Raw genomic sequence first — 13,196 nt, forward strand, 5'->3', positions numbered from 1 at the left:
AAGAGGAATGGGTGATGACAATTTCTCAACGTAGAAAAAGGGGGAAGGTGCATTATATCATTTTTTCTTTTTTTCGACTCCTTTCCTGCTTCTCTGTATCAATTGTTTTAGTTTGTTTTGCATACTTTATTAATTAAAATTTTGAATTAAAAAAAGGAATGTGTATCAAAAAAAGAGTGGGGCAACTTTGATACATTTTTGTATGCACATCTGTATTACCAATCTTTCTTCCAACCTTTTGAAATGCCTTTTGGAAACATTTCTCTCAGCATATATAGACAGTCATCCCCTCTTCCCAAGCCCCGCTTTTCAAGACCTGCTGGTTCTGTGATTTTCCCTCTTTGACCTAATGAAAACTTCTGTGTATGCAAAGTTACAGACGCATAAGACATTTAGGATGGGTGCCCTTGGAAGCATCTCTGGCCAGCACCAATGAAGTTGGCTTCCTTTAATCTCTCACCCACTGAAACTCTTTGATCCTAAATCCTTGGCAGCAACCACTCCAAAAAGATTTTTACAATTTCTACAAAAATAAATATAGGTAATCCTTGGGTTACAAGTGTTCTCTTAGCAAATGTTCAAAGTTACACGATAAGCCCCCCCTTCCCCCCAGCATTTACAAACAAATCCCGAAATTATGAATACTGGAGCACCACGACTGTTGTTCATCCTTACGAACGACCGCAGAGGCTCTGTTATATTCACCCCTATTCTCCCAACCCCAGCTGAGTCTTCACAGGCATTTTGCCTGTGGAGAGTGACTTACCTTGCAAAGATCTCTCTGTTGTGCTTTATTTGCCTGCATTCAGAGGACAGAGGCCTAACGTACCGCGAGATCACACAAGGTCAGTAGTCTTGAGTAATCTCACACTTTAGGGATCTATTCTCTGTGAATTGAGGCATGGACGTTTGCAAATGGAGGGAAGACTTCAGTCTTTCAGGCCTTCCCTCCATTTGCCGTTTCCTTGCCAAGGCCTGCTGGGAGATTGCATTCCCAAAGGGCCTCAGCAGCCCTTTGCAAACTGCCTTTGTTGCCACCAACTGAGCTTGGGAGGAGTGGGGTGTGTCCCTACGAAGTACCTGTTCCTACAGGCAAAGGCTTTTTGCAAAGGGCTGCCAAAGCCTACAGGAACGCAATCCTCAAGTGATTTGCCAATGAGAAAGCAACCCTAAGAAGTCGCGCACAGCCTCTCAGGGCTGCTTTATTGGCGCCAGATGCCTTGTCAAGCTGATCTGGAGCAAGAAAGCAATGACCGTGTGGGCGAAAGCAGGGAGTGATGTCGTTCAATGTAAGAGATTCACTCCCATAACTTCTCAAGTTTCGGATGGAATGGGTAGGATCCACTACATTCGTAACCCAAGAACTACCCATATCCAGCAAGTTCTGCTGCTAATGACCAGGTAGGCATTATCACACTAATATGTTGCCATTTTTTCCTTCCTCCTTCCAGTTTAATGCCATTACATATTTGCCTATAAAAAATTAGGCAAATTCTTTGTACTCAAATTAAATAGTCAATTTCTCAGTTGGATTTACAGAGGGACTTTAGAAATGAAATTCAAATCTTTTCTACACTCATCACTTGGGGCCTCATGTGAATTTTCTTGTGTGCAATAAGGGTGGAATTTCTCCTGAAGCACCATCCACATTCGGCACACTCAAATGGTTTCTCCCCTGTGTGTATAAGCATATGATTTAGAAGGGTAGTCCTAATACTGAAATCTTTCCCACAGTCTGGACACTCAAATGGTTTCTCTCCTGTGTGAGTTCTCTGGTGTGTCACCAGGCTGGAACTCTGACTGAAACTTTTTCCGCAATCAGAACATTCAAAGGGTTTTTCTCCTGTGTGAGTTCTCTGGTGTTTCACCAGGTTGGAATTGTGACTAAAACTTTTACCACAATCAGGACACTCAAAGGGTTTCTCCCCTGTGTGAGTCCTTTGGTGTATCACCAGCCTGGAATTGTGACTAAAACCTTTACCACAATCAGGACACTCAAAGGGTTTCTCCCCTGTGTGAGTTCTCTGGTGTGCCAACAGGTGGGAATTGTGACTAAAACCTTTACCACGATCAGGACATTCAAAGGGTTTCTCTCCTGTGTGAGTCCTTTGGTGTGCCAACAGGTTGGAATTCTGACTAAATCTTTTACCACAATCAGGACATTGAAAGGGTTTCTCTCCTGTGTGAGTCCTTTGGTGTGCCAACAGGTGGGAATTCTGACTAAATCTTTTACCACAATAAGGACATTGAAAGGGTTTCTCTCCTTTGTGAGTCCTCTGGTGTTTCACCAGGCTGGAATTGTGACTAAAACCTTTACCACAATCAGAACATTCAAAGGGTTTCTCTCCTGTGTGAGTCCTCTGGTGTGTCACCAGGCTGAAATTTTGACTAAATCTTTTACCACAATCAGGACATTGAAAGGGTTTCTCTCCTGTGTGAGTCCTTTGGTGTGCCAACAGGTTGGAATTCTGACTAAATCTTTTACCACAATAAGGACATTGAAAGGGTTTCTCTCCTTTGTGAGTCCTCTGGTGTTTCACCAGGCTGGAATTGTGACTAAAACCTTTACCACAATCAGAACATTCAAAGGGTTTCTCTCCTGTGTGAGTCCTCTGGTGTGTCACCAGGCTGAAATTTTGACTAAAACTTTTTCCACAATCAGGACATTGAAAGGGTTTCTCTGTTGTGTGAGTCCCTTGGTGTTTCACCAGGTTGGAAAGCTGACTAAAACTTTTCCCACAATCAGGACATTGAAAGGGTTTCTCTCCTGTATGAGTGCTCTGGTGTAAAACGAGATGAGAATTTCGACTGAAACTTTTCCCACAATCAGGACACTCAAAGGGTTTCTCGCCTGTGTGACTCCTCCTGTGTATCACCAGGTTACAATTGTTACTGAAGCTTTTCCCACAATCAGGACATTCAAAGGGTTTCTCTCCTGTGTGACTCCTCCTGTGTATCACCAGGTTAGAATTGTTACTGAAGCTTTTCCCACAATCAGGACATTTAAAGGGCTTTTCTCCTGTATGAGTCCTCTGGTGTATCACCAAGCTGGAATTGTGACTAAAACTTTTACCACAATCACGACACTCAAAGGGTTTCTCTCCTGTGTGAGTCCTTTGGTGTGTCACCAGGTTGGAACTAGTACTGAAACTTTTCCCACAATCAGGACATTGAAAGGGTTTCTCTCCTGTGTGAGTCCTTTGGTGTGTCACCAGGTTGGAATTAGTACTGAAACTTTTCCCACAATCAGGACATTGAAAGGGTTTCTCTCCTGTGTGAGTGCTCTGGTGTAAAACGAGATGAGAATTTTGACTGAAACTTTTCCCACAATCAGGACACTCAAAGTGTTTCTCTCCTGCGTGAGTTCTCTGGTGTGTAACCAGGCTGGATTTATCACAGAAACATTTCCCACATTCAGGACATTCAAACAATTTCTCCTTGGTGTGAGTCCACGTTGCCATACTTGCTAAAGCATTTATCGCATTGGGAGCACTTTTAGGGCTTCTGTCCTGTGTGGGTCCTTCCATGAAACAAAACGGAGTTGTTGTGACCAAAGGTTTTGCTACATTCAGAGTATTCGTATGGCTTTTCTCCAGTCTGGATCCTCTCATGCATAATCAACTATGATTTGCAAGTTGTATCTTTCACACAACTGGCACGTCTAAGGAGCTTTTCCACAACTCATATTCCCGAAGACATTAAAAATATGGATGGTCCCTTGTTTGGTGGTGTTTTGTTTCAAGCCGTTTTCTTCCTCCCAGAGCAATGCTTGTCACACTGTCTGCTCTACGTGGTTTTCCAATTGTCCTTTTCCTCCCCAGTAACTTCCAGATATTTCCCTCTTTTGCTGAATGGAAAAATAATCTCCCTTGACCATTCATGTAATATATGCTTGAATTCACACTCTCCGTTTCCCAGCTAGAAATCTCTTCTAGATTTTCTCTCGTTTCTCTCTCACCTGCGGAGGAAGTTGGAGAATTGTGTGGCTCTCTGAAGGAAATGGAAAACACTTTGATATCTAGACTGATTTGTTTTCCTTTTCAATGTTGCTTGTTATCCTCAGTGTCCAGAATGCTCCTATTGCTATCTTCTTTGTCTATAAGATTCAAATAAAAGTATATCGTTAATTGTGCATAAAATGGTTGCAAATGGTACAAGAGAAACAGAGAGAGACAGAGAGAGACAGAGATTGTGTGTGTGTGTGTGTTTGTGTTTTTATGGGAGAAAGAGCGATCTTCCGCCAGGGCACCCAGGTTGCTGGGAGTGAGGCAGTGGGAGTGGAGTACGAATCAAGGCGGAGAGTAGGTATGGAGCTTCCCCCCCCAATCCCTGTACCAGCTTAACTGGGTGCCCCGCCAGCAAAGCACCGAAGCGCTGCAACTTCTGCCGCAGCAAGACAGAGAGAGAGAGAGGAAGGGTGCTCTCCAAACTCTGTTTGTGTTTGTGTATGAGAGAGAGTGCGGATCCCTGCTTCAGTCGGGGCATTCAAGTTGCTGGCAGCGGCAGCGGGGAGGGGGGGGGCAGGAGCCACCTGAGTAGCTGTTTTTCTCCTTGTTCTCCTCCCCACTCAAGCAGTGACAGGCTTTATGGGACAACAGGGCATCTCATTTCTCCCCCTGCACGGCGAACACTAGCTTCAGTCATGGTATTCAAGCTACTGCTGGCGGTAGCCATGATTGCCCCCTTCCCAGCCCAGCCAGCACTGCATGACCTGCTCACTCCCTGCCCAGCCAGAACAAAGCATCACCGTTCTTCTCCTTCTCATCGTCCTCCCCGCCCACGTAGCAGCAGGGTCTGTGGGACACGGTCTCATTCCTACTAACTAATTTTTACTACGTCCTGATACATGACTCATGATACATGACTCAGATTATACGTTTGCAGACAAATACACTCAGAGAGAAATAAAAATACACACATCTACAATAGGGAGATAATCCATGCCTTTCAAGCCTGAAAAAATAATTAAAATTGTTACAGTCAAACCTTCTGCACTAATGTTAATCGGGAACTTGATGAATTTGATGATTGCTCATGTTTTCAGATGGCAAGGCTGAAGTTCAGGCCTCAACAGGCTTCTGGGGCCATGGAAACTTTCATTGGAAAGTTTTTGTTCAGATAAATAAAAGCATTGGCTTCTCAACAGACACACTTTGACTCTGTCTTTTATTTTACTGAGCCACACCTCCATGTCAATCTACATGACACTAACTTTACAGATGTGAGGACTCTAATGGATGAAATGATGCCGAAAGCCTCTGCAAGATTTGAAGCAACAGCTGAAGCCATGAGCTCAAAGTAAGGTGAGTAAATACTTTCCACAACCCCTTTGGTGACATCCCAATTGAAGTAGTCCTCACTTACTGACTGCAGATGGGCCTGGAATCTGTGTCACTAAGCGACCCAATCATGAAGCATGATGTCACAGGACAGAGCCAAGTTACATCTGCACCTTTAATGCATTTTAATATGTATGTATCTTTTATGTCTCTAAGCCCCTCTATAGTTATGTCATGGTAAGGTTGGTAGCCAATAAATTTTATAAATGAATACAACTGAATAATAAAAACATTCCAAATGTTCATTTTTTAAGACATGTGCTGTGTTAAGCACAGTTGAAGCTGGTGAATACAGGGAGGGGGGCACCAATAGGAAACACAGTGCTTGTTAGTTAGAAATGGAAGTAAAAAAAAAACGCAGAAAAGACCAGAGGAACATTAGTCCGACCTTGTTGCCCAGAAAACATCAGGTCCATAACAGAATAATTGAGTTTGGAGGGACCTTGAAGGTCTTCTAGTCCATCCTCTGTTCAGGCAGGAGATCCTATTCGATTCTGAACAATTGGCTGTGTTAAATATTCATGAGCCATGTAAAATAGGCTCAGATAGTTAATGTTGCTTCAGCACCTTCTCGGAGGCCAGCAACAGCCTCCTGCGTCCAGGAGGCTGTTGCCGGCCGAAAGTTACCTTTAATTGGACCAGGGACTTGACAGCAGTTGCTGCCCAAGTCCCGGGTTCCTATTGGCTGTCTAGTATAAATATAAATACCTTGGCGCGCACCGCGGCCATTTGAATCGCTGTCATAAGTTGCCTGTTAATAAAGAAGTTGTTGTTGCTCACCCTGGTGTCGCGTCCCTCCTTCCAGAATTCAATAGGCTGTCCAATCTCCTCTTAAAACCCTCCAGTGAAGGGAGCACCCACAACCTCTGGAGGGAAGCCATTCCCAAAGAATCCTCCTTAATTTAAGAGAGATTTTTAAAATCTTCCCACCAGGAGGAAAATTCCAGCCACCAGTTTCACAGCCTGCAGCCCCAGTGGGCTTAAATTCGGGGAGGGAAGGAACCTGCAGCAGCAGCAGCTGAGATGCTTCAGCCCAGTTGCTTCTCTGCTTCCTGGCCGTGGAGGGAACTGAACAACCCGACTTGCTCCAGGACTCTCCTCCCACCGGCCCTCCACTCACCTTCCAGCTGCGGCTTCGATCCTGGGAAGAGCACAAAAGTCGCTCTGCACACCTCCTTCCTCCCATAAGCGATCCAAGAGGAAATTCCCCTGAGCTTCTTCTCTACTCTCATTCTTTCTAGCAATGATGTACTCGATGGTTGCAAACTCTTTTTTTTTTTAAAGCTGAAGCACGGCTGACACTACTGAATTGATGCCTTTCTAGGCACAGGTGTTGCTTGACCGCCCTCAAGCGACAGGAGGTGGGAAAACATGCTTGTCCAACCTCCACCAAGGCGTTATGGAAGATGTTGTAGTGATTATATGGCAGCCGGGCTTTTTCGATTCCTAGCGACCGACCTTTGCAACTGAGCCCCGTGAAGTAGTGACACGTGACGCTACTTAGCTTCGTTTTTAGTGCCTTTGGGTCAGTCTGTAATGTCTGTCCTTGCAGTTTCCCTGGCAAGGGTTTTTGGAGTGGTTTCCTCACTTTCCTGCTTCCTAAACTTGAGAGGACTGGCTAAAGTTCAACAGATGGTTTTGCTCTTCAGGTGGGACTGGAACTGAGTGTTTCTCTGTCTCTAACCTGGTGCCTTCACCACTACACCATTTTTTTCTACGTGTTTCACTTTTCTTCTTTATAACTGCTATTCTAATAGAAAATCCTTCATAAAAGTTATTGCATTACATTCTTGATTAAAATATCTTTTCATTGATATATAATTTTATGGTATTAACCATAAAATAAAAACCATAACCCCAAAATATGTTATTAGCCATCAAACCTCAAAAATACACTTTTCCCAAAAGATTTCCACAATTTTGGCCACTACTGTAGGTTGTGATCTACCTTATCAAATGCTTTACTGAAATCTAAGTATATGATATCCACAGCATTTTGCTGGTCCACTAATTAGTCATTTTGTCAAACAATTAAATAAGGTTTGTTTGGCATAATGTTTTAAATCAACCCTACTGGTTACTGGTTATGATTTTGTTTCCTTCCATGTGTTCACAGATGTGTTGTCTGGATATGTTTTCCAAGATGTTATCAGGTATTAATGTCAGGCTGATCTGTTTGTAATTTCCTGGATTTGTTTTTCCCCCCACTTTTTTTTGAAGATGGTGTTAAATGGAAAAAGGTTTCCTCTGCGGGTTCAGATTTCTGGCTGGGAGAGCATCACTGGCTGAGTGAATGAATTAAGATCGAAGCAAGCTGCATTTGAAAACAGGTTGTCTTTATTATTTCAGGAAAGCAAGACTGTCAGTGATGTAGACCAGCGTTCCTAGTTGAGCTGACCCCATCAAACAATAAGTGTATATTTTTTATACCATTTTCCTCCTTGAAGTCCTTTTGTTTTCTTTGTACTATTATTTGATCAGCCCCCAGTAGATGTCAGCATTACAAAGAGATAGATAGCTCTATTTGTTTGTGTCCCTTTCAGAGGTGGGTTCCTACCAGTTCGCGCCTATTCGGTAGAACCGGTTCGTCAAATCTACCGAACCGGTTAGAAGAGGTTCCACCAGTGGACCCGGAAAGCAGGCCACACCTACAGAAGAGGTTCCAAACTTTTTTGAAACCCACCACTGGTCCTTGGATATGATTATTCTATGCTATCATGCTCCTATTTATAAAACTCACTGCCTCTGTGAAAGGTAAGGATGACTACTGCGTTTGTGGTGCAATCAGAACATTGCGTGTGTTGAAGTTGTTTTAACGCAAACCAAAGATGCCTTTTAAAAAACAAGTTGACATCCTATTCTTATGCATGCCAGTGCTGTGTGTGAGGTGATTTAAGGTGGTTCTGACAAGTGTCGTCGGCATCTTCATATCCGGTCACATGGGCGGCAAGCCACTCCCATCCGGTCACATGGGCGGCAAGCCACTCCCACAAAGGAGGCCACACCCACAGAGTAGGTTCGAACAATTTTTGAAACCCACCACTGGTCCCTTTGCTAAGGGTTCTAATCCTATCTTGCGTTTTGTTATTCCTCTGCCCTAAAGTACTTCCCATGGGGCAGGGATGAGCTCTAGTGTCTTCTACTGTATTTCCTATTTTTACATCTTCGCCCTGAGCTAATCAGTCTTTGTTGTCACTCTGATCTTTTCCTCTCTTAACGTAACTTCTTCATGCACTTCCTAGGTATTTTGTATTATTTTGTACTCTGCAGCTATTTTTAATTGTCCGGATATCCTGGTAATTATTCTCAGGAGGTTTGTTAATGTATCCTGGCTTTGTTATTCTAGTGACTTCCAGTTTGGTTATGGGCTGTACTGGTCTTCCTAAAGCAACACTGTCTTGGTGAAGTTCCCTTCCCACAGAGGTTAAAAAAATCACAGAAGACAGCAGTGGCATTATCAGTTCCATATTGTTTCCAAGTGAAGAAAGTTAGCAACACCCCCCACCCTTTAGAAGAATGATATATGTTAGGAAATATTAAAAAGGTAGAATATTATATTTTCCCTAAAGGAGAAACATGTTTATAAAGATTCTCAAAGCCTCAGCTCTCTGCCCCAAGGAGAAACAAAGGGCCAACTTTTAGAAATGCATATTTGGTAATCCATTCAAGACAGGAATAGAACCCCAAGGAAGTCAGCATCTAGGATTAATTACATTTGCTAAACAAGATTAAAAACCCCAAATCATTGCTGGTCTTTGGGAGACCAACTACCATATTTTTCAAAGTATAAGAAGCACCTAATTCCCCTCAAAAAAGAGGGTGAAAATATGGGTGCGTCATACACTGAATACAGCCTCTGGAAACCCCACCCCTTTTGCAAAAATAGCCATGCATAGTCTTTAGGAGGCATCCAGAGTGCTGCTGGGGGCTGGAGAGAGGAAAAATGAGGAAAAATGGGCCATTTTTTGCCTCTTTTTGTGCCCCCCAGCTCCCAGGAGCACTCTATAACCCTCCTAAAGGCTATGCATGCTCCCCACTTTTTTTTTTTTTTTTTACAAAAAATGGACCTGTTTTCGCAAAAAAAACCCGGCCATTTTTGGGAGGTCTGCAGAGTGCAATTTTTTTTTTTTTAAAAAAAAGCCTCTTCAAAATCTTGGTGCGTCTTATACACCAGTGCGTCTTGTACTCTGAAAAATATGGTAATTAAAATCAAATAACAAAATACACAAAACAAGCCTCCAAATTTCAAAATGCTGTAGAAGAAACTGTATGAAAGTCCATGTGCTCATCAAACCAAGTGTTCAGCTACCCAGAATCACACATGTTTGATGGTTCTGCTTCACTATTAAAACCATCTTTCCAATCAGCGTCTATGTTTCCAGTGTCTTTCTCCCCACTTGGAACTGAATCCAGATGGACATTTCTTACAACACAAGAAAAGAGCATGCCCATAAAATAACAAAACAACCCTAATATAAAGGAGAACCAGTTTTAAAGCATGCACCGCCAATGGAATAAAATTTGGGGAGTGAAGGAATATGTCCTGGAGAAACTTAGCCCCCACTCCTCTCCTAGAAGAAATATTTAAAAGTCAGAATATTATATTTCCCTACAGGGGGAAAGCATCCCCTACACTCTTTGATAGCCCTCAGATGATGTCAGCACTTACAAAGAGATAGATAGCTCTATTCATAAGCAAATACTGTCAACCCTGAAGCTGATCCGGTTGAAGCCATTTTGAGGCATCAGTGCTGCCGCATTAGCGCAAGGAAGTAGGAGGGGGGATTAGAGATAGCTGGGATGGTGTAGTCATAATAAAATATTTTCTCCTGAGAACCAAGAATGTTCTCATACCTGGCCAGATAAAGTAGGAGTGATGTCACCAGACAAGCGGACGCTGCAGTGATTGGGGTATATGACTGTTTGGGATTGAGAGGAAAACTTTTAATTAGGTGAAAACAAGGGGTCCCTCAGAGTTGGTTTTAACCAGATTTGTGCCAATTTGATATTTCCAATAAAGATATTCTTTTAGGAATTTACCTGCCTCTGAGGTTTGCTTGCGATGGATCTATTACTCGGAACCCTGGCATTAAACCAATTCTTCACTAAAATGTCAGGAAACTTTTTGCTCCATTTGGAGCTGCTTATTTGGGGTCCTGAGCCCCAACCACTTAGCCGGCCTACCAGGCAGCAGGAAGACTTGGGAAAGATGGAGGAGATGGTAGGCACTTATGGAGCTTGTGCAGGGGTTGCTGAAAGCCTACAGTACCCCTCCTTGCCCCAGCAGTTGACTGCCGTGCTTCCCTGCCTTCCACATTGCCTTACTGGCGGTCCTCCATGCCTGCTTGCCTTCTGAGGTCGGCGTCCAGCCCAACCTGGCCAGTCATTGGGCGGACGGCCCTTGGTGGAAATGCAGACCCTGTGCTGGAGCTGTGAGGGGTGGCGGCGATGCCGTGGGATGGCAAGCAGACATACCGAGGCTGTTGCACATGCACCCGCTCCATTTCTGCAAAGGCAGAGTCCCGCCCGTCTCTGCTGCAGGTCAATCCAAAGAGCGGAGGAGGATGCTGCAGAAAAGGTTGCCTTCCACCCGGGCCCCGTGTGCTTCTCATGCCAGTTCAGCAGGGCTTCACGGGGATTGAGGGCAGGAGCGGTTTGGCACGGTTGTTCCCCAGGCAGCAAAGCAGACCAAATCAAAAAGGATGAAGGGGATCTTCGGTGGAGCTGGTCAAGGGAACAACCCCTGGCTTATTGAGTCTAACCATAGTTGATGGACCTTTCCTTGAGGTGGAGGGTAGACCCAAATTGTGCCCCACTGTGAGCATCTCTCAGCCGTTGTATACACGGAAAACCCTTGCACAGTATAGAAAAAGTTCCCAAGAGTGCAAGAATTTGTTAATTGCAGCAAAGGGAAGGGACTCGGAGCCAGCTTGGAAGGGAGCTGCAGCAGCATGCCTGTCCCTTTCAGGTAATTTGACCCCCAGGAGGGATGTGGCCAGGGGGGACCATAAAGGGAGCAGCAGCTTCACTGTGAATGAAGGGGGAAAAGTTAGGCTTCTCTCTGTCACAGCATTCAACGCTAAGTGCTGCAGCAGATAGAATCCAATTTTTTTCTCTCCCTCCATTCACAGCAGAGCTGCTACAGCCTCCCCCCCCACATGTTAACCAGTTTTGGGCCTCCCCCTCCTGATAGGAGAAAGAGCCCAAAACAGCAACCAGAGCCTCTCCCACGCAGCAGGCAGGCTGCCAAGAGCAGGCAACCCTCTCCCTCTCTCCGAACTAGGGGTAAAGAAGATGACCAGGCATATCAGGCGCAAGCATACCAAGCGCGACAGGAGGCTGGGGGATTAGGGCTGAATGACCCACCCCAATTCAGGGGAAAGTTTGACAGAGACTCAGACCAGGTAGCCCTATTCCTTGATTCAGCTGATATCCACCTAGAACGCTATGGGCACTTCTACCCATCCCCCAGAACCATGGTGAATTCCATCGCAGAGGGTCTAGAGGGAGAAGCAAGGGAATAGCTAGTCGCCATCCACAAGAGGAGAGTCCCCCAACTGCAAGACATAGATGACTTCCTGCAACTACTAGAGGCCAGATTTGAGGAGGTGGAGGACTCATATGCGGAAGAGGAACTCAGCAACCTAAAGCAGAGAGGCTGTCCATTCAGAGAGCACATCCATGCATTTAGGAGGGTCATAGGAAGGCTACCCACTTTACCAGAGCGGCTGCTGGTGTATTTTTTCAGAACAAGCCTGGACAAGCAAATTGCTCAGGTAACTGCATACTGCGACATCCCAAATCAACTCTCCGAGTGGTTCTGAGTAGCAAAAGTCGACAGCGGGCTGCGCACCAACGACAGGAGAAAGCAACTGGACACACAATAGAGAGATCAACCCAACCTGAAACCATCAAGCTGGCGGGGAACCACAGCACCACAGCAGGCCGCGATTCCAGCCCACCCTTGAATTCCGGTAAAATGCTACAGACGCGAGGGGATGGGCCACATGGCAGTTGCATGCCCAACCCCAGCCCCAAAACCAAGGCCAGACCCACCGCCTGGGGCACGACCAGAACGAGGCCCCAAATGGACCACCAACAAGTTTGGGAAAGCCCTCCAGGCTGCAGACGCCCCTTCCCCCCCCCCCCCGGTGAAAGTGGTGGAACCCCAGGCAATGACAACCAGTTGCCCGAAACATATGACAACGAGGACGAGGGAGAAAATGACCCAATGGTGAGTGAATCAATTCACCCTTTCCTTTTTCCAATACGCCTCAGAGCCCCAAAACCGGAACCCAGTGGAATTTTCAAGCCCTAATAGACTCAGGCTGCACAAGGTGTTTGATCAACCTAACCACAGTCCTGAAACTGGGGATCAGAGCAAAAAGACTGGCCCACCCAATCTGGTTCAACCAGGTCGACGGGTCTCAAATGGGAGGAGCCTATGCAACTCACCTAACTGAACCAGTGAGGCTAGAACTAGCGGATCACTGGGAAGTAATTTGATTCATAATAGTCCCCAAAATGACAGATGCAGTCATACTGGGACTTTCCTGGCTAGACAAGTAGGGACCGACCATCTGGTGGCAAGGGGGTACCCGCAGAGTTAGGAGATCAAGGGCCCCCAATCCCTCCCACACCAGCAAGCAGAAACACCACCCACGCTGGAAACGCCCAAGAGAGCCTACAGAACAACTGGCAACCACATCCGACAAAATCTCAGAGGCCGAACTGATTCCAATAGAATATCAGGACCTTGGAGAAGCATTCAGCAACGCCGAGTGCAATGTTCTGCCTTCCCCGCCGGGAGACAGACTGTGCCATCAAAATCATCCCCGGGGCAAAACTGCCCAGGCC

General features: G+C 45.4%; 1 protein-coding gene across 1 annotated transcript in view; it reads right to left on the minus strand.

Moving 5' to 3' along the window:
• Nucleotides 1–204: 204 nt before the first annotated feature.
• LOC116504795 (zinc finger protein 208-like) overlaps nucleotides 205–13,196 on the minus strand; it is a 32,463-nt gene continuing 19,471 nt past the window's right edge. The window contains 2 exon segments of the mRNA XM_032212025.1: nucleotides 205–3,312; nucleotides 10,632–10,638. Coding sequence (XP_032067916.1) covers nucleotides 1,560–3,312; nucleotides 10,632–10,638 — 1,760 coding nt within the window. The 3' untranslated portion in view covers nucleotides 205–1,559.

This window comes from Thamnophis elegans, chromosome 2 (assembly GCF_009769535.1).
Source record: "Thamnophis elegans isolate rThaEle1 chromosome 2, rThaEle1.pri, whole genome shotgun sequence".
Lineage (NCBI taxonomy): Eukaryota > Metazoa > Chordata > Lepidosauria > Squamata > Colubridae > Thamnophis > Thamnophis elegans.